The sequence below is a fragment of the Corticium candelabrum genome, chromosome 19 (assembly GCF_963422355.1).
Source record: "Corticium candelabrum chromosome 19, ooCorCand1.1, whole genome shotgun sequence".
Lineage (NCBI taxonomy): Eukaryota > Metazoa > Porifera > Homoscleromorpha > Homosclerophorida > Plakinidae > Corticium > Corticium candelabrum.
This window is the reverse complement of record NC_085103.1, coordinates 355,682-375,366: the sequence shown is the minus strand read 5'-3', so window position 1 is coordinate 375,366 and position 19,685 is coordinate 355,682. Positions and strand designations below refer to the sequence as shown.

Sequence of the window (19,685 nt, the reverse complement as noted above, 5' to 3'; positions counted from 1 at the left end):
CGTATAGTCGTGCTCGAGTGTGTCACGAGCCATCGTCGTGCTGTTGCAAGAAGTTGCTGCCGTTACGTTATTGATTGTTGTGCCTGGTACTCGCCATGAGTTCTATTTTTCGTTCCGAGGAGATGACTCTTTGTCAGATTCTTCTTCAGTCGGAGTCAGCGTATGCCATCGTCAGCGAACTGGGAGAACTGGTAGGCTTCTCCTGATTGGGGCGTGAAGTTTGCTTCTTGATTTTCTACTTTAAAATAATAATCGTAGACTCTCTTGGCTTTGTTTTTGTGAGGGGCCTCTTTGGGTCTTCGAGACACATTGTCAGGTGGTAATAGCGTGCTGGTCGTTGCTGGACTGATAGCGTCCTGATGTTCAGCACCTTTATAAAGATAGTGATTTGCGTGAGTGGCGTGTGATTATATTGGTTGTATAGGTGTCCTTACGGCTAGGGAACTTTACTATGGCATGGAAAGCTGTATTTCTCAGAGAAAGTATTACAGCCTGATTGATCTTAATAGTGAACACAGCAGTGATTATTATCGGATTTGAAGTTGACGGGCTGATGGACTTAGAACAGCGAGAAGGTCTGTTTGTAATGAAAATCAAAAGTGGAAGGTGCCAAAAAGAGTGATAGTCTGTCCTAGCCAAATTTCTGCTGTGGACGGGGTTAGGGTCTGGCTGCATGAGACATAAACCCTGTCCGTACTGGCAACTGGATCGTGATCTGATTGCAATAAATTCAATCCACATCGGGAGGTGGTTTCGATCCCGATCTGTTGAATCCAATTAGAAATGGTGGGCGTTATCTCTATGTATGCTACGCGTGTTTGCTAAAAGTGTTTGGTTTAAATGGCTTGTGATGGTCTCCCTAGTGTTAAGTAGCTAATTTACTAAATGGCAGTTAGTAACTTACTTGGTAGAAGAAGAGCCTTTGCTCTAATAGACTACATATGTATTGATTCTGTAATTTACGTAATGGCATTTAGTGATTTAATTGGTAGGAGAGCGTGTGCTCTATGAAAAGTGTATTGTTTTGCTGCAGATGACCTGTTCAAGCTCTTTAAAAGCTGATATTGCCTACATGTGCTCATACACTAACTGGTCATAAGCTGTAGCCTTACAGTGTCTGCAATAGCAATTTACAAATGGCTGACGAATTTTTTAAAGGAACACTTCATTGATTGACGCACGCCCAGTAGACGTTGTATGTTAAGGCCTTGCACTGCCGACCAAACGCTAGCTGTATTGCGCAGTGCATTGTTTCCGAGGCCAACTACTAGAAGAGACGGGTCTAGACGCTTCAGGCGACTCTAACAGTGAAAGAGAACAAGTTACAGTTCATAAGCGACTCAGTCGTTTGTATGTTGTAAACACCATATGATCGTCTTGAGCGACTTGCAATCGCTCGGTCTTTCGCACTTTCCTGCGTGTTTTTTCTATGAATGGAGGTCATACTACAGTACAAAAGAGCTTGCGTGATGCGAAAAATACATGGAAATGTGCGTCACCCGGCGTATGTGTGCTTTTCAGCATGTTTTACTTTCGCCTAAGCAAATATCAAAGTCTACACGAAGTGGTAAAACGAAACCTAGACTTATTGGACATTGTTTGGAAAACCGCTCTGTACGTTTTAGTTTTCTAACCTTAGCGTAATGCTTCGCTATCAAGTTTGCTCTGAGATAGCGCCAAACTTCCCAACTTGATATGTGACCAGAAACGTTTAGCACCAAGGGCAGAGTCAGAGATGCTCGGACCGGTGAAGTGCTCCTTTAATGAGATGCACTTCATAGCAGCTGTAAATATCAAATAGGGGTAATATTGTTATAGAAATATCGGTATAAAGGTAAAGATTTGTATTGTCAGGTGTCATTATGATTTGCTTTTTTGGTGGAATCCATTGCAACAACGGTCATATCACTATAGATGCTATCATTATAGGCTAACTGTAATTTCTCTAGACTACAGTTTATGGTTACAACATTGCTGGCACACTGGGATATGTGTGTTGCTGTTGCATCAAGACTTCGCTACCGTATTCGCCCGTATATACGCCCATGTGCGACAGGTCAGAACTTTCAGCCCAAAGAAACACCCATGCCCAAGTATAAGCCCAGGATACTCATGCACAGACAAAACGAAATGGTGTCCGCAGAACATCTGTCTTCATCTGTGCATTTGATGAGCTGGTGTCAGTGTTGAGTGCAAGTGCTTATCGCTAGACTCATGTCTCGTTACAGTTACTAATCCTGATGCTTTTGACGGGCTTCAGGTCGACCACTGTTTGCGTGTGTAGTGTTCAGTTTCTGCATGTATGCTGATGCTGTACACGGATACCAGTTCCTTTGATCTTGCAAACAGATAATTGCAAGCATTTGTGGTTCTTCTGTCTTCAAGCGTTAGATGATGACTGGCCAAATGACAGCATTTTGCGACCATGTATATGCCTGGGACCAAAATAACGCCTATGCCCTAGTATATGCCCAGGAAAAAGCGTTTCTTTCTATACAATGCTTGGGACCAAAATAACACCCATGCCTTAGTATATGCCCAGAAAAAGCGTTCCTTTTCTATACAATGGAGCACCAATAGTCATGGTTTTAAATCAATGTAAGGCTGGTGATGAATGAGCTATTATTTATGGATTGATTGTGAACATGTATCCAGACTTTGCTACAATGACTGTTATATTCATAGTTGAGTTTCACAGTTGTAGCTGAGCTTTGTTTAGTTGTTGAGTTGCTTCTGTAGCTGGAAAACAGTTGTCTTTGTTAATGTTTCAAAATCAGATTTTATGTATGTAGTTGTGGGAGGTGTCAATTTGCAAATGTTTATTGTTATTGCATTGTGCAGTAGTAAGAATGAACCAAATTGGTTTGATTGCATAATTCAATCTAATCTTATCATTGAGCTTGTCATGGACTAGTATTGCTTGCTTACTTGCCAATTGTACAGTATCTGTTTACATCATGAATGTTTGAGATTACAAATTAAATGTTGATATAATATATGATGTGGCTGATTATGCTCTGACTTTTTGTTGTGTGATTTAGGGCATGGTTCAGTTTAGAGATGTAAGACACATCACTGGTATTGGTTGTTGTGTAAATTTAGTTACATTGTGTGTACCTCTCTTTAGCTGAATCCTGATGTGAATGCCTTCCAACGCAAGTTTGTCAATGAAATACGACGTTGTGATGAAATGGAAAGAAAACTCAGTAAGTTATATGGTGGCTCGTGGAGCTGTCTGTCTGTCGGTTAAATCACATGTGTAATGTTTTTCTGATGTTTTGTTTAGGGTTTCTTAGAAAAGAAATAGAGAAGGCTGGACTGCGCGTGAACGAACCGTCTGAGTTTCCAGATGCTCCACATCCCCAAGAGTTAATAGATCTTGAGGTGGAGTACCTCCATGTATATGAGTTGCAAAACTATGGAATCAACTTGCCATTTGAATGGGCTGTTGTAATTGTAGACAAAGTTTGAACAGCTAGAGACAGAGATGAAAGAAATTAACACAAATCAAGATAAACTGAACAGAAACTTTTTGGAGTTGATGGAACTCAAACAGATTCTCTCTAGAACTGTAGACTTCTTTGAGGAGGTAAGCAATTTACTGAAATGTGTATAGCAATTCACTGAAATGTTACAGACAAGAGACTTTTGTTTATGCTGCCTATAGTCTAGTCTCGTTCCCAGACTCTCGTGATGTTGCTCGTGTCTGGTTTATATGATACTTGCAGACTATTCTGACCTGTGCCCTGTCTAGTTCTTGTATGACACTATAGCAAGCTACCTTGGTGTTCATGTTCCGTACAACACTTGCAAACCCAGGAGGGGCTTGTGACTGTCATAGGGGAACCGGACACTAACGAGGTCATTAAGAGCTTGGGAATAAGACTACCTATAGTCAGATTGTACTTCTTTGGCAGGTGAGCAGGAGTTTTTTTGGTAATGTATGGTTTGTGTCTTAACGGGGGACTCTTCTGAAAATACTAGTTGATTTGTAGTAATAGTAGGCATTGTGTTGATTTTTTCTAATGTTTATTTTCAAAGCACTGTACACAAACCCTGAAATATGGATTTGAAATTGATCAGCCTCTTGGTTAGAGCTGTAGCTGCCATTTTGAAGCAGCCTCCTGGAGCCGCCATTTTGAAAAATTAATGATTAATTAGACGTAACCTTTTGTTGAGTCTTGATGCATGTCATGACTCATAAGTGTTTGTGTGATGTGAGTTGTGTCTTCTAAGCTGGATATGTTTATGCTGAACAGTGATTTCATAAATATATTTAATCAGCTCAGCTACAGACCATCGCAAAGGTATAAAGCCACTCCCTGGATGTGTCTATACCTGAAGTTTGAATGACCACAAAATTATTGTAAAAGCCTTTGGAAAATAATTTAAACTGTAATTTACTGCAAAATTTTCTATTCTAAACTACAGAGAAGGACTCTCCCTATTGGGTTTGTTTCTTATGACAGAATTTTGAATTTTGCATTTTGCTTCGTAACGCAAGGACTTTTGAAGTTTTCTCATACAAAATTGTCACATTCTTGCTCTGTTCTTACTTTAACACGTGGCCTATTTGTTAAACGCTGTTTATAAGTTCTAATCGGTAAATAAGCCTGGAAAACTTCCGATAAAGTCACGTGCAGGGAGTGGCTTGATAGTTTTGTGACGGTCTGTATATCGCTATATATCTGTATTGTAGAGTATGCCTATATTGGAAGCCTAATTGTGTGAATGCCCTGTAATGTGTATGTGCTAACCATAGTCAGTCACGGTTATTTGTGGACAGTCTTACTGGCTGTACAGTGAATAATATTTACGCAACGACTATCTTCATGGGGTTGGGGAGAGACCTACTCTACCCACCTGATTTACAACATGGAAACGCATGGCAGAAAATGATTGGGAATCCATATTCCAAAGTGTAAGTAACCTATTCAGAAGCAACATCTATCGTGGGATGTGCAACTGTATATATTCAGTACAGACCTGATTCATGGCATGGAGTAACATTGGGGTAAACGCTATGCATGTTGCATGCAATTCTAGATGCCACATGCTCCATAATCTGGTTGTAGCTAGACACTCATTCTGCAGAATCATTAATATGGATTGTCTCATCATTTTTAGGCTCTGGCCTTTGTGAGATCTTGCAAACTGCTATAATTTTTATGTTTATCTAAATTGCTATGTAATATCTAAATACCACAATATCTTTATTCAATTATTATGCCTCTAGTTGTGTGGTCATGCTCTGTAAAAGATCTGCTAACCGCTAAAGTACGCAACACAAGAATGATAAGGACCCAGGCCACCAGCGGGGCAAATAGCATGCTCGCTGCAACCACAGCTTCAATAGCACATCCTGGTCAATGCCAACAGACAACGCCAACAGACAGTGTACATGTGCCTTTGGTTGGTACATGGTGAAAATTCTGTTGAGTGTCCTGCTTTACTGTTAGGAGTGACTGAATTACAGAGTAGAACATGCATGTAGAGAGTGTTAGTGTTGTGAAAGAGCACCCTCACTGTGATGGGTTTGCTGTGAGTAACTAAAGTCTGTTCAAAGAATGGAGCGCTCCTGAGAAATGTGGTTACCAGTTAAGACATATAGAGGGGGGAAACAACAATATTGCTATCATCCTGGATTGTAATACTAACAATCGATAAATGAGCAATTAGAGCAATGGTTGCTACCCAGCCCTCACTGCCTACTATCTATCTATTTTAGTACGTCAGGGTCTGTCTTGTTGAACAGTTTTCTGCCATTTGAACTGGCCAGAGAAGGCGTTGAAAATGTGACTGCGGCAAAACGGAAGAAGTATGTTGACCATGTCATCCAGAGAGTGGAAAACCATTACAAAACATCAGATGGCGTGGTAGAACAAGCAGTAGAAAGATTAGTAGGTGCGGAGGACTCTTCAGGCAGTGAAGAGATCCTCCTAGGAGACGACGAGAATGACAACATTGATTAATACAATTAGTCTCGTGGTGTCATTTACTGGTGGTATTCTTTGTTGGTAATGCATGGGAGGAGTCTCTTTTCGGAAGCATGCTGTATCTACTAACCCAGGATAAATAGAGTTAATTAACCCTTACGGGGGTAGCCCGTACGTAGGGTCACGAGTGGCAAACGTGGCAAACGTCAAGCTACGTAAGGGGTCACGAGTTGCAAACGTCATGCAAATGTCACATGATACATAGAAATCACGTCAGTGAGCATCGACAAGTTGGTCACCCATGGTTACTCCCCGTATCACAAACAATCTCTTACAAATTCATAGAAAGAACTCAGAAACGAAACTCACACATTTCTAACCAGTAATCAATACGCATCCACTGATGGCACAACCAAACCAATCGAATTCCATACCTATGGCGACGACTGCTTCCTTGACGCACTGACATTCTGGTAAAAAACACACAGCAACCGTTGACATCCAAGTTCTTGCACTTCGAACACGTTCTTGGCTTACCGTCGCAGGTAAGTTGTGTTTAAAAACCGGCTCTAGTCGTTCAAGTCGTTTGCACAAAAATTCCTGCACTCCCAACAACCCGGATCAACTATCCGGGTACATTTTGGCCTCTGACGTCACCAGACTTAATTGGATCTGGGATGACATCACACCATTTGAAAGAGGAGGAAACGACGCATCTGGTAAAGTTGGTTTCAAATTCGTTTGTCATCAAATAAACACGTCAGAGCCACTTGTCACTGGTGATCAAGGCCTAGCGCACGTCCTCTGTGACGCAGTTTTGCTCCAGACGCCGAAAGAAACGTGCCCATGCATAGTTAGATGCATTGTACAGTTTCTAAGACTTCAAGAAAACGTTACAGTGTCCCACTACTTGGATTCATCACCGTTTTGCTGCGTGTGAGATTACGTGTGAGAACGTCCATTTCGTGGAAGTGATGTGGGCAATTACACAGGTACCCAACAACATTTAATATCATAATGAATGACATGTGACAGATATACAGACTACTGCCTCCCATAAGGGTTAATTTGTCCAGAGATCTGACTCCACCTAGTCACGTGCTCTCGAATGATATGTTTATCAACGGCATAAGGGGCATACTTGCCGAGATACAGGAATGTTTCCATGGGCTCTCCATTCTTTTGAACGGACTTTACTATCAACTATCATGTCAAATGGCCGTGCAATCTTTTCATTGGTCGGTGAAAGGCGTTGTTTGGTCAGTCAATTGCAGATGGCCAGCCGTTACTTCATGCTCTGCTGTACAGATGAAGAAAAGTCAGAAACTATCATTTATGAGCTACCGTTATGGAAGATGATGATGAAAAGCTTAACTAGGCGCGGTTAAAGCAGATTACATGCACTTTCTCTGTTGTATTTCTATGTTGTACAATGCTGAATTTGATTTGACACATACTCTAAACGTCTAAAGTAGCGGCTTGGGTGCTATGTAGAAAACCAGACTTCTTTTGGACTCGAATGCTTCGTTAGGACACAACTTGAAATCTGGCACGTTTTCAAGTTTGCGTGGGTATGTCTGCACGTGCGCTGTGAATTGTGAGCTGGCACTTTTAACAACAAAGCACCACCCTCGATGTAACTTAGACAAACTGCTGAGAAAGAGACAGCAGATGCGATTTGTGTAACAGTTCAGCGTTTGGAGTTTTTTTACCGTAAAGCCTGAGCAAAACCAAGTTTTCAGAGAACTTCGTTTCTGGAAGAGACGACTTCTTTTATGCATACTGTTCATTTTTGCTGCAGCACCATTCAGATAATGGGTATATTTGTCAAGCTGTTTGGCAAGCAGGCTGAGACCATCTTGTACAGAACTCCATGATGGCACTTGAATGGCTGGCACACTCAACAATTCCAGCAAAGACTGTCTCATTTCCTCAACCATCACTCTGGAAAGGGGAGGCAAACACTTATGGCCATGTTTGCTAGGATTCTTGTACAGTGCCACCATGCATATCTGGCTGTAACTTTCACATGCCCTACAGTGGAATTTTGAGGTTCTGTGGTAATGGTGCCAACACAGTGTTCTTTTGCGTGAGGTCTCTTCAGTAATCTAATTATAGGAATATAAAACGTTCTGGAAAGAAGATAGAAATGCAGTGTGTTGATTGACCGATGAGTAGGCATGGCTAATTGCTGATTGGTTGACATAATTGACTTTGCCCCAAGAACGTTTGCATGTTGGTCGCAACCACACAACTGTCACAGTTTGCATTACGATTTAGGGCTAATATGGAACGTTCACATAGGAGTTGCAAGCAAGAAGTATTCAAGAATCGGCGACCGGCTCTATCTGAGTGGAAACGGAGACGGAATAGTGGCTTTGCCGATGAACAGCAGACTCCTCGTTTGAGGGACGTTGGTCCACTCCCTCGCTTTCTGTTTCTTCTGCTGAAGATTCTGTGAAGACTTTTGCGACCCCTATGACTTCTATGGACTGCCATGAAGCGGATCCCAACGCGGATGAGAGATTCGATGAGCTATTCCCTACTGACTCGCTGCTGTTCCTTGTCGTGATCGGATGACAAGCTCTAGATGTGAAGAATTGTGTTGTTTTGTGCTGTCCTTGTAATCTCGGTTGAGTGAACCGAAGTAGTTTTACACATTGTATGTGAAGATTCTGTTGTAATAATTATTTTATTAGCATTAGAGGTATTGCAATTAGAACAACGAACGTCTCAATAACGTATTCGATTAAGTTCATTGCCGAGCGTTGCTGTTTAACGGACAAACACGGCCGTAAAGAACACCCTTTCTGGGGACTCTTTCAATAAATATCTGCAAAGCAGAAGCGTTATTTTGAAATTGTCTTGATCAGTTTTTAGAGAACAATATAACAAAGCTTTGGACTAAATTTCAGAGTCGTGCGTCTTTCTTACAGCGAGAAATGCGATGAAATGTTCAAAACGTCGACATCACAGTTTCCCAAAGGAGTCCCTTAGGAAGATAATTTTCGAACAAGAAATTGAATGCAGAAACAGATATTTTATTTCTCCTCATTCTCTCCAAATTTCAATGCGATTGTGAATGTCAAATTTGAATTACGCACGTTTGACTTTCGGAACCCCGGATGGCCAGATATGCGTGGTGGCACCCTACTCTTTCTTGAGTAGAGGCTTAGATAAACAGCGGTGGCACCAAGCATGCACGCAGTCCAGACAATTGATGCATTCAGCAGTAAGTTCAAATAATACTGACCTCAATTTTTTGTACGAATGATTTTCCAACACTTGTCTTCAACCCTGTGAGTAAGACCAGCCTCAGACCTACCAGCCAGTCTACGATATCGTTTTCTAGCAGCTTGTCTCCGTCAATATCATCACCATGTTTTGCTGTAGCAGCTTCAGTGAACACCATGAGCGCAGCAAATGCAATGGTCTTTTCACTGTTGCGGTAGTGGTTGTGTTTCGTTAACCAAAACTATTATCACAAAGAAGCCAAATCTGGAGAGATGAGCAACTCGCAGGAATGCACTAACTTCGACAGCGTCTTTCCCGGATGACGTTATGGATACTTGACAGACCAAAGCGTCATCAGTAACAGCATCACCATCCGTAATTTTGCAGCCAATCTGACGGAACAAATCACAGACAGTCGTGGAGTCTTTCACATGACTACTGTCCAGTTTATCAATGGCGCAAACGCTGACATACTACAAACGACATGAAACAAAGCAGTTCACCTTCCTCCATCATGGGACTGTCCAGGAACAAACTGCCAGTAAGACAAGCAACTTGCAAGAAGCTTGCACAACTGCATGTGTGTTTGACGCTTGCAGGTGCAAGGCGCATGCATGCATGGCATGCCACGATCTAGGCACACGACATTTACTGCGCAGTATATATGTAAGGTGTGCTGGTCTACGTCACAGGTATGCATGTACCATAAATATATGTACATCGTATGTTGTGCAGATGGCACATCGCGTGTGTGGTTGCAATACTGGATCTTTTTTTTATTCCAAATAATTCTGAATCATGTGCACACGGGTGCTGTGAAACATAGAAAAAAACCTGTGGCTTAATAAAAAGGACCATTTTACCATATACAGCTCACAATGGTTGTATAAATAGGGATGTTTCACCTCTTTTTAGGATGCTTGTGATTTTTCTGATTTTATTAATGCAGCTCACTAACTTGATGATTCTATAGTGCTGTTCGAATCTTTATGGACAATGGTGACACTATTTTAGGGCACTTAAGCTATCTCAAGTGAGGTAGCTTTTGCATAGTGGCTGTTGTACGTAACATACGTTTAGGTGTCCTGGCAAGAAAATCAATTTTGATTGCCAGTAAGCTCTTCCTAGTGGTGTTCATAGGTTACGCATGTGCGAATGTCACTAGACGAAACTACTGCAAAGCTGTCTATTTAGGTGTTGATTGAATGGCACGGCAGCAGTGTAAAGCTTTAAGCAATGAAAGACGTGACTAGGGCAAATGCAATGTACAGGAACATGACATATGCTTCTTGGTTATGTGCATAGTGTAAGGAACCTTGATCTGGCTCTAAGTGCAAAGTGCTTGTCGAATGTAATCAAAGGCCTACCTACTAGACAGAGTCTAATGTAACCTCTTACTGCGACATCTTGATCCTTCCCCTTTAATTCAGACTATAGAGACATTTTAATTAGTTTTGCTTTCACTATGAATTAGAACGTTGAAGTCCTCGCGGTGACTGAGTGTTTGAAAAAGTGCACCCTTTGCAAAGCGAATGAAATTCGCATGCACTAGTGTGAGCGTGCTTTTTAAAGTGACTAACCATACGTTTTAACAAGTTAATTTGGTCATGTGTCTGAACCATATTGCATGATGTTCGACTAAAGTCAAGGACTTATTTTCCACACTGGTGTACAGACTGGAGAGTGAAAGTTTTTGCTCATTGATCAATCTGGTTTTATATTTATTGAAAAAGGAAAGTCCTGTATAGCCATCCACTTTTGTATACAACCTGTTGGCCTCAACTTGCAGACCTTGCTTAACTGACGGAACAGAAGTGATCAAATACTTGTGCAATCTAAGCTATGACAACCATCGGTTGTTTCGGAAGCCCAATGGGGGGGATAGGATTTGTTTTCAGTACTGTACATGATAGTACGGCATGCCATCTCTAGAGAAATTTGTCGTACATACATCCAAAAATGGGTGGCAGCTCGTGTGCTACTTGATGATTTCTTCATCTGTATAGCACTTTGCTGGAAACTAACTTTGCAAAAGGGTGAGCACAACGACTACTTTTATTACAGATCAACTTGTATTGTTATCAAGTTTCTTTTTCAAAGAGTTGGTTGGTTATGAGAGACTTTTGTGTGTTAGGCTGACTATCGTCAAGAGTTTGCAGAAACAGATGAATCAGGTGGGTGATGAGGAATGCTGACATGATGCCTACATTTACTGTGACTTTGTACATGCATTCACAACGTAGTTGTTGGTTTATGTGGATTGTGGTGATTTTATGATTTTTCTAGCTTTATTGACTGAAGAAGGAAAGGCTACTGCTGGAAATCTGGGGTACTTTTAGTTTTCAATGATTGGACTGTCCTGTAAAACATTTTGTCCACCTAATTGTTTCTGTTTTCTCCATCTGTCAATAAATGTCAGTGTAACTGTGAAATAGACTGTTTTATTGTGATTTAGGTTTGTGGCTGGTGTTATTAATAGGGAGAGGGTTCCTGGTTTTGAGCGTCTTTTGTGGAGAGCATGTCGTGGTAATGTTTTTCTTCGATATACTGAAATAGAGAATGCAATGGAAGATCCTGTCACTGTAGGTTTAACTTTTTGTATTTTCTAACGTATCATCAGAAAGGTGTTCACAAGTGTGTGATATATAGGGTCAGGAAGTGCACAAATTTGTGTTTATTATTTTCTTTCAAGGAGACCAGCTCAGGTCACGAGTGAAGAAGATTTGTGAAGGGTAAAAATGCAGATTGTGATAGTCTTCTACACATCTATGTATGCATTGCTTTACCTCTTCTGGTTGTTACCTTTGCTTTTTACTCTTCTTGAAAGTGTTTGGAGTTTCGATGAGGCCGGTTCTGGCTCTTTCGGCAGTAGGACACAAGAGCAGAAGGATACGTTGCATGACTTTCTAACCATCAGCTTGTAATTATCAGCTGAATAAAGCCTGGTTCACAATACACCTCGCGTCAAAGGAAGCCGTTTCCGACGCGATGCACTGGACCAACACATTGCGTCGGAAATGGCCTTCTTTGACACGAGATGACGCGAAGTGTATTATGAACCCGGCTTAAGGCACATAACTGTAAAACTATTCAACTCTCTAACATATTTGTTATGCAAAAATAGCTATCACTTTTGTGGCTATCTCTTTAGTACATGTACTGTAAGTGCTTAAGCTCTTCTGAATTCTCTTCCAAACATTTCTCTATTTTGCTCTTTGATGCAACTGCACATGATGCCTGTATTCTAGAAGATCGGAAGAGGTAAAGAAGGCACTCTATGTCATGTTCAGCTTTGTTCGTTACTGTTTATTTGTTTGACTACTGGTTATCTGACTTGTTTCCAGGTCTTGAGTACAGAAATATATTGTGTATTTGCAGTATTTGTAACTTATTTATTTCTTGTACTGTACATCATTTCTGACTCTTAGTATTTTTGAAGTAGCTGTAGTCAATGGATGCAAGATTTGTTGTGCACGGTTCCAGTCTATGTGAATTACTGTAGCATATTGATGAACAGTTATCTTTGTAGTTATCGAGCTACTCTTTATCCGTGTCCTGAGTCAGCTGCTGAACGTCGTGAGATGACTATGGGAGTTTCAACTCGTATTGAAGATCTCAGAACAGTCATTTAATGTTTTGACAACCTACCTTTTACTTTTGTAATAGTTGTCTGTTGTTAGGTTCTTGCTCAAACTCAAGATCATCGTTGTCGAGTTTTACAGACAGTAGCCAAGTCATTGTGTGGATGGGAAATCAGGGTAGGTACAGTAGGAAGGATTAAGTAGAAATAAGTTTCTACTTCAGTAGAAGTGCTGATTTCTACTTCATAGACTTGAATTCTATGTACTTCAGTGGAAATGAGTTCTACTTTAGTGGAAAGGAACTGCAATCAACTTAAGTAGGAATTTCAATTAAGTAGAATTATATTCTACTTAACTTAAAGGAACAATTTGGACACATGCGCTAGTACATTGTGCCTTGCATACACAGACATTTGATGCATTTGCAGAACGAGATATGCTTACGTATGCTTTTTGCTGATGAAATGATAAATTCTATCTGACGCATTTGTAACTTTCTCGATCGGGATTCCAACTTCTAGAATATCTACCTAGATTGCAGTTTGCAAAGCTTGATGTTTGGCTCAGTAGCTGAAACACGTATGCCCAACTTACTCATACTTATCAGACGGGCAACACTTTTTTATTGTGACGCTGAAGAGGGTTTCCTTGCCATCACGTGTAACATCACGTGACATTGACAGCATGTCCGTGATTCCGTAGAATCGCGGTGGATGCCGATACTGCTCGCCTCCTTATCCTTTTATTAGTATTCATGTGCAACAAACCACGTATTAAAAGCTGTCTTTATCACTCATTGAAGGGGATCGTGTCATAAAACTGGACTCAACTGTAACTTCGTGTTGCAGTTCTTGTCACTTCCATCAGCTCATGCAGCCATTGCTTTTTTTGCCACAAATGTGCGTGCGTCTCTGAAATGTTACATTAACGCAAATCTCCGAAATCTCTCTTTAAGTGGAAATAGCACACATATTGCTTTATAAAAATGAAAAGTAGAACCATGAAGGTAAATGTTAGCTATTATGAAAATTTGTCATCAATACGTTTTGATCATCGCTAAAGTGAGCTAAACCATGAATTTTACAAGAAGAAACGTACAGGCTGCAAAATTTGCGTGTGTACTTGCTGCATTGGTTGTCATTTTTCCAGAGTTTGTATCTACAGCACATGAAACATCAAGGATGGCACTTTATTGTCTTACTGCTTCTGTGCTAGTCTATTAGAGAGGTGTACGTAGTATGATATGTATTATACTCGTACGTTGTATTGCTTCAGTGTGCAAAGTAGTCTTTGACTGACCACGGGACTTCGTGTCCTGTCAATTTAGAATTTTGCTGGACATTAAAACATTTTGTTGGACGTTCCAATCATGAAAAATACTGCTTATCACTTATAATTAATCACATGTACACACACACACACACACACACACACACACACACACACACACTGTAACATACATTTTTGCCGGGTTCAATGGACAACTGGTTGAGAGTAAAGACCTCACAACACTGAGAAGTGTATAGCAATGACATGTGTGAGCAAGCGTGTGTACTCACACTAAGCCCACCATGTCTTTTTCCAACATCTGAACCCACAACACTAAAAGGTATAACAAGCACAAAGAACAAAGTAGTTTGGGTGGAGGGTGTCTGTTTCCCCATTCAGATCTAGTTGAGGACTTCATGATTACTACAATGTATTCATGACAATGTATTCATGACAATGTATTCATGACAATCTTGGGTTGCCTCAGTGATTCGAGGTTGGTACATGTACACAGTGTCTATGTATTTCTGTGTTACCAAACCAAGTCTCTTGGGATACACTGCAAGAACAGATCAAGAAAAGAGACTTGCCACTGCATCTATACTGTAGCTCGAGGATAGGTTTCATGGCTATGTCACGTTAGTGTTGTATATGCCTTTGATAAAAGAATCAAGCCACTAAAGAACTACAACGGTGAACCCACTTGACAAATTACTAAACAAAGTCTGACTAGTGGCTATGCTCATTGTTTGAGATAGCAACGAAGAGAGATCGAGACAGACTTTCATCGTTTCCTCTGATAGACTCCACCCTAGTTACAAACCCATGCCTGTTCAGTTCTTTAACTGTCATACCCAGACAGTTTTGGAAATGTCATCTTCATCTGCCTATGCGCTATACTTCTAGATGTCAAAGCTGCAATCGTTACAAGAACATTATGCTACGCTAATGGCAGTCTATGTATAGTTCAGTAACTATGTGCCATCCTGTCAACTTAATTGTCTTCAGGTTGTTATAACTGCTACAGAAAATGTTGCACGCGAATATCACTGAGTTTCCTATCCTGCCCCGTTCACGGAGTACACGTATCAAGTCATAAATGTGTGTTTATGTGATTGCTCAATTGGATGTGGATGAGGAAGTAGCCTAGTATTTACAATGTGAAATTGCAGACTTTTAATTTTGATGTTGTGACTGCTTATGTTTAGTACAGGTGTGACATTGGGATCATTGTAATCTGTACTGTAGGTGAAGAAGATCAAGGCTATATACCATACTCTTGACCAGTGCAACTTTGATTTGACAACTAAATGTCTTATTGGAGAGTGCTGGTGTCCAGTTGCTGATCTAGATGCCATTCAGAGGGCTGTGAGACGAGGAACGGTGAGTTGATTTCTTCATTTGGTTTTACTTGTACCCCTATGCTTTAATGTTTGTGACTGCTTATATGACTATAGATTGTTTCAACTGAATCTGAGTGTGTTTGTTTTTATGATTGTGTTCTATTTGTGTGTTTGTATTTCTCAAATCATAACACCTATCATCATAGCTATCATGCAGTTGGTAAACTTACAGTATCAGCAAATGTTGTAAGGAAATAACCATGATGTGTTAAAAGAATTGTGATGTGTTAAATGAATACATGATAGAATAGTCTGTCTTAAAGAGTAACTGACATGCAAAAATCAGAAATTCTATTGCATCTATCGTTGGTTCTTAACATCCGTATGCCCCCCAAAATATATATTTTTTTATTTTTGAAGTTACATTTGTGAAGATAGCGAGGCACAAAATTGCTTCCGGATATTTAGTAGGCATACCCGCCCTGCGTACAACGTACGTGTATTAGCAGGAATGGAAGTGGCTACTGCTCATGCAGGCAATACAATTACTAGTTATCGTATGGGCACGTCGAGGATATTGTTGTTATTACCTTGAGGAAAGTGGTAGCTAAAAGCGAGATAATTACCAAGGTAATTAGCTGCCACTCACTCGAGGCGGAATAGCAACGATATCCGATATTTGCCCAATTAATAAGTGTTTTGTATTATGCAAATCCATTGGTTGGTTTGAATTACCATTCATTTTGAGCTAAGTACATAAATCTTACTTCTTCTTGTTTGTCTGTAACTAATTAGATGGAGTATAAGTGTGTTGGTCGTCTAGGAGCTCATTAAAGGCATATCAAGTCATCTGTGCATTATTGAAACCAGCTGTGTTGTGCTGTTGATCATAGCAACGGTAGGGTATACGCGTTTTCCTTGACAGCAGTAAGGTATCAGCGTACAAGCGATTTGTACTCGCTGTATCGACCAGTCAGGGCTGGCAAAACCCATGTGACATGATACAAAATGTCTTACGAGATAGTACACCTTTCGTTGCCTGCTGGCTGCAGTAATGTGCTCAGAAAGAAATGGGCAGCGAGAGTGAAACAAGCGAGAAATCGGTGGGATGGGCCAACCACACGTTCAGACTTGTCTAGTGCGTATTCTCAGCCAGAATGATTCCAAACTGAAGCTAACGTTACTATGAGGCTTTGGTCTTTATCCAAGCGAAACGGAGACTGGAGCCTAAAGCATCAAGCTGCTGTGCTTGTGATTTGTAGTAGGAAGCCATTGCAGCGTGACAATGTGAGAAAGTCAACAAATATAGAAGAGGAGAAAGGCTGAAACAAAGAGAGAAATGAAGGGCAAGTAAATTCTTAACGATTGATAGAGGTGCTCGTGACGATTTTCTACATTAGATACTGCTAGAACGTGGAAGAGCTAGATGAGCTTCATTACTACACAATAGCAGTATCACCCACTTGCAAGACTTTGTGTGCTGGAGGTGGGTTGGAGAGAACATGAGTTAAATCACTTGCTTCTCACATTTTTTTTTGTAAACAAACGAATATTTGAGAATCAGTTCCACATGGCCACAGCAAACAAGATTATGAAATCTCCCCTAAAACTACTGTAATGATTTGATTCTCCAATTTTCTGGGGATGTTTTGAAACTGCTGCAAAAGGATGGCTGTGAAGTATTGTTGATAATTGATTACAATCTTTAGAAGTTTCAACACTCACAACCTACAAACAAAACTAACACCATTCACTTTTAGTGCCAGATCGAGACAAGTATGTTTCACATGACACCTACCCACAATTATTGACAGCAGATTTTCTACTAAAGAACTAAAATTCTACTTTCTTTTACTTGAGATACTGTATAGCATCTCATAGTGCCTTCTGATGTTTGGCTTGTGACCTCGTGGAATGTTGATTATATTCAAAGCAGCCAACAACAATCTGTAAAAGCAACATTACTTTATATTATTGTAAGCACTGGATATTGTGTGATTCTAACAAAGTGTGAAGACAACATAAAGGAAAAATAACATCATTCTGCTATTTGCCAAGACATTTTAATTACATTAACAGTAATTACACAAACCAGAAACACACCACCACTACCAACAACAACAACAATTGCCATTACAACCAACTTTGCATTTTATACCTGCCAATGCTACATACTGGACCAACACCAGAACACTGATCATATTCTTCAGCATTCATTGTCTATGTAATCCATAACAACATCAAGAGAAGCTCGTGCATCTGTTGATTTTTAGAATAGTACAGGACTTACCCTTCGTTTCTTACACTTTCTTTCAGCCTTTTTTCTGTTTTATATTTGTCGGTTTTCTCACATTGTCACGTTGCAATAGCTGGCTTCCTAGTACGAATTACCAGCACAGCTTGATGCTTTAGGCTTCAGTCGTCGTTTAGCCAAAGCCTCATAGAAACGTTATCTTCCGTTTTGAATCATTCCGGCTGACAATACACACTAGACAGGTCTGAACGTGCGGTAGGCCATCCCACCGATTTCTTGCTTGTTTTATTCGTGCTGCCCATTTCTTTCACATCTTGGTATTATTAGAGAAGCGAAGCAAAGCCACACTTTCTTTCTGAGCACATTACTGCAGCCAGCAGGCAACGAGAGGTGTAAGATCTCGTAAGTCATTTTGTATTGCCTGCATGTACGGTAGCCGTTTCTGTTTCTGCTAATACGTCATGGCGGGTACGCCTACTATACTGGATATAAACAACCGGAAGCAACTTTGTGCTTTGATATCTTCACGAATGTAACTTCAAAATATAAAGTTTATATTTTAGGGCATACTGATGTTACAAACTAACGAAATATGCAATAAAGTAAGTTATTGATTTGTGCATGTCGGTTACCCTTTAAGTGCAACCATCTCTTGATGATCAGTTTGATCATGTACACGTACATGCAAATTTGTATAGAGTAGCTTTCTCTTAATCACTAGTCTTGTTTTATGACCAGTTTAAAGACATTTGGAGTGTCACGAACAAGAGACACTACTGTATGGATAAGGGAACAACTACAAAGTACTGTAGTTGTCTTTTGGAGAATATCTTGCTTAACTTGGTACAGTAGTGGGAATATGCAACAAAGAACTATGTTCCAGTATATGTTGATTACCTGAGGCCCTGATATCCGGGCTAAGGGTTTAGTAGTGGTCTGACCAATGACCGTACAACCGTATTTATACTCGATTAGCACAGATGCAAATGAAGCTATTCCGACCAATAGACGAGAAGTCGTGTCATTACCAACCAATAGACGAACATGATGTCATCACAAGGCTCCACCTCCTTCTGTTTTGGCAACTACTAATGAAAATTTGGCCATGCGGTACATATACAGTAGCTGCACCTGACTTGTAACAGTTTGCTGGTTCCAGTGTTTCTGCATAGTGGTTTTGTAGTTTGACAGCTTGAATTTTTAATGTGCATAGCTGAGCGTTCGCAGTGTTGTTGCGAAATCACTAGTGTCATCTTCAATAGAATTTGGCACTCTACGAGAATTTGCGAAGGAGAAAGTGTATTGTCCATGACAGTGTGTATTGTCCGTGACGGTGTGTCTGTTTGTCAGACAAAGCGACTGACCTGTAAGTACGCAAGTCTGGTTGCTCTTTGCACCTTTGTTTAGCTAGACAATGCATTGGAAACCTTAGCTGAGACGACTGGGTCGGGCTAAAACCTCAGTATGCAAAACACTCACATGACGAGATATGTGATTACATACTCCAGCCGAGGGTTTAGCACTGTGATGTGCTTCTTATTTCATTATTTATGTATCTATTTGATTATTATCTAGCATTCTATCATTATGGGTGGGCTAACTTTTAAAGATAGCATTATGTCACTACAGGTCAGAAGTTTCAGCTCGAAAAATGCCCACGCTCAAGTATAAGCCCAGATAAGCCCAGACTACGCATGCGCAGACAAATCATAATCGGGTCTGCAGAACATTCGTTCCTGTGTGTGTGCGTTTGATGAACTGGTGTCAGCGTTGAGTGAAAGTGCTTACCGCTAGACTCATGTCTTTGTTGTAATTACCGATCCTGATGCTTTTAATGGGCTTCAGGCCGACCACTGTTTGTGTGTGTAGTGTTTAGTTTCTGCATGTATGCTGATGCTGTACGTGGATACCAGTACCTTTGATCTTGCAAACGGATAATTATTTCTGTCTTCAAGTGTTTAGGTGATGACTGGCCAAACAACAGCATTTTGTAACCATGTTTATGCCTGGGACTAAAATAACACCCAGGGCGTTATTACAGGCGAATACGGTATAGCAGTTTGCCTGC

The 19,685-nt window shown here is 40.5% G+C and overlaps 1 protein-coding gene across 1 annotated transcript in view; it reads left to right on the top strand.

Annotated features, from left to right (window-relative positions):
• Window positions 1-6: 6 nt before the first annotated feature.
• The window catches only part of LOC134195177 (V-type proton ATPase 116 kDa subunit a1-like), a 57,803-nt gene continuing 38,124 nt past the window's right edge, over window positions 7-19,685 (top strand). The window contains exons 1-12 of the mRNA XM_062664183.1: window positions 7-191; window positions 3,042-3,062; window positions 3,128-3,206; window positions 3,287-3,384; window positions 3,461-3,589; window positions 11,305-11,344; window positions 11,457-11,499; window positions 11,626-11,752; window positions 11,820-11,902; window positions 12,700-12,793; window positions 12,851-12,928; window positions 15,269-15,403. Of these exons, the coding sequence (XP_062520167.1) occupies window positions 96-191; window positions 3,042-3,062; window positions 3,128-3,206; window positions 3,287-3,384; window positions 3,461-3,589; window positions 11,305-11,344; window positions 11,457-11,499; window positions 11,626-11,752; window positions 11,820-11,902; window positions 12,700-12,793; window positions 12,851-12,928; window positions 15,269-15,403 (1,023 nt within the window). The 5' untranslated portion in view covers window positions 7-95. The remainder of the gene's footprint in view (window positions 192-3,041; window positions 3,063-3,127; window positions 3,207-3,286; window positions 3,385-3,460; window positions 3,590-11,304; window positions 11,345-11,456; window positions 11,500-11,625; window positions 11,753-11,819; window positions 11,903-12,699; window positions 12,794-12,850; window positions 12,929-15,268; window positions 15,404-19,685) is intronic.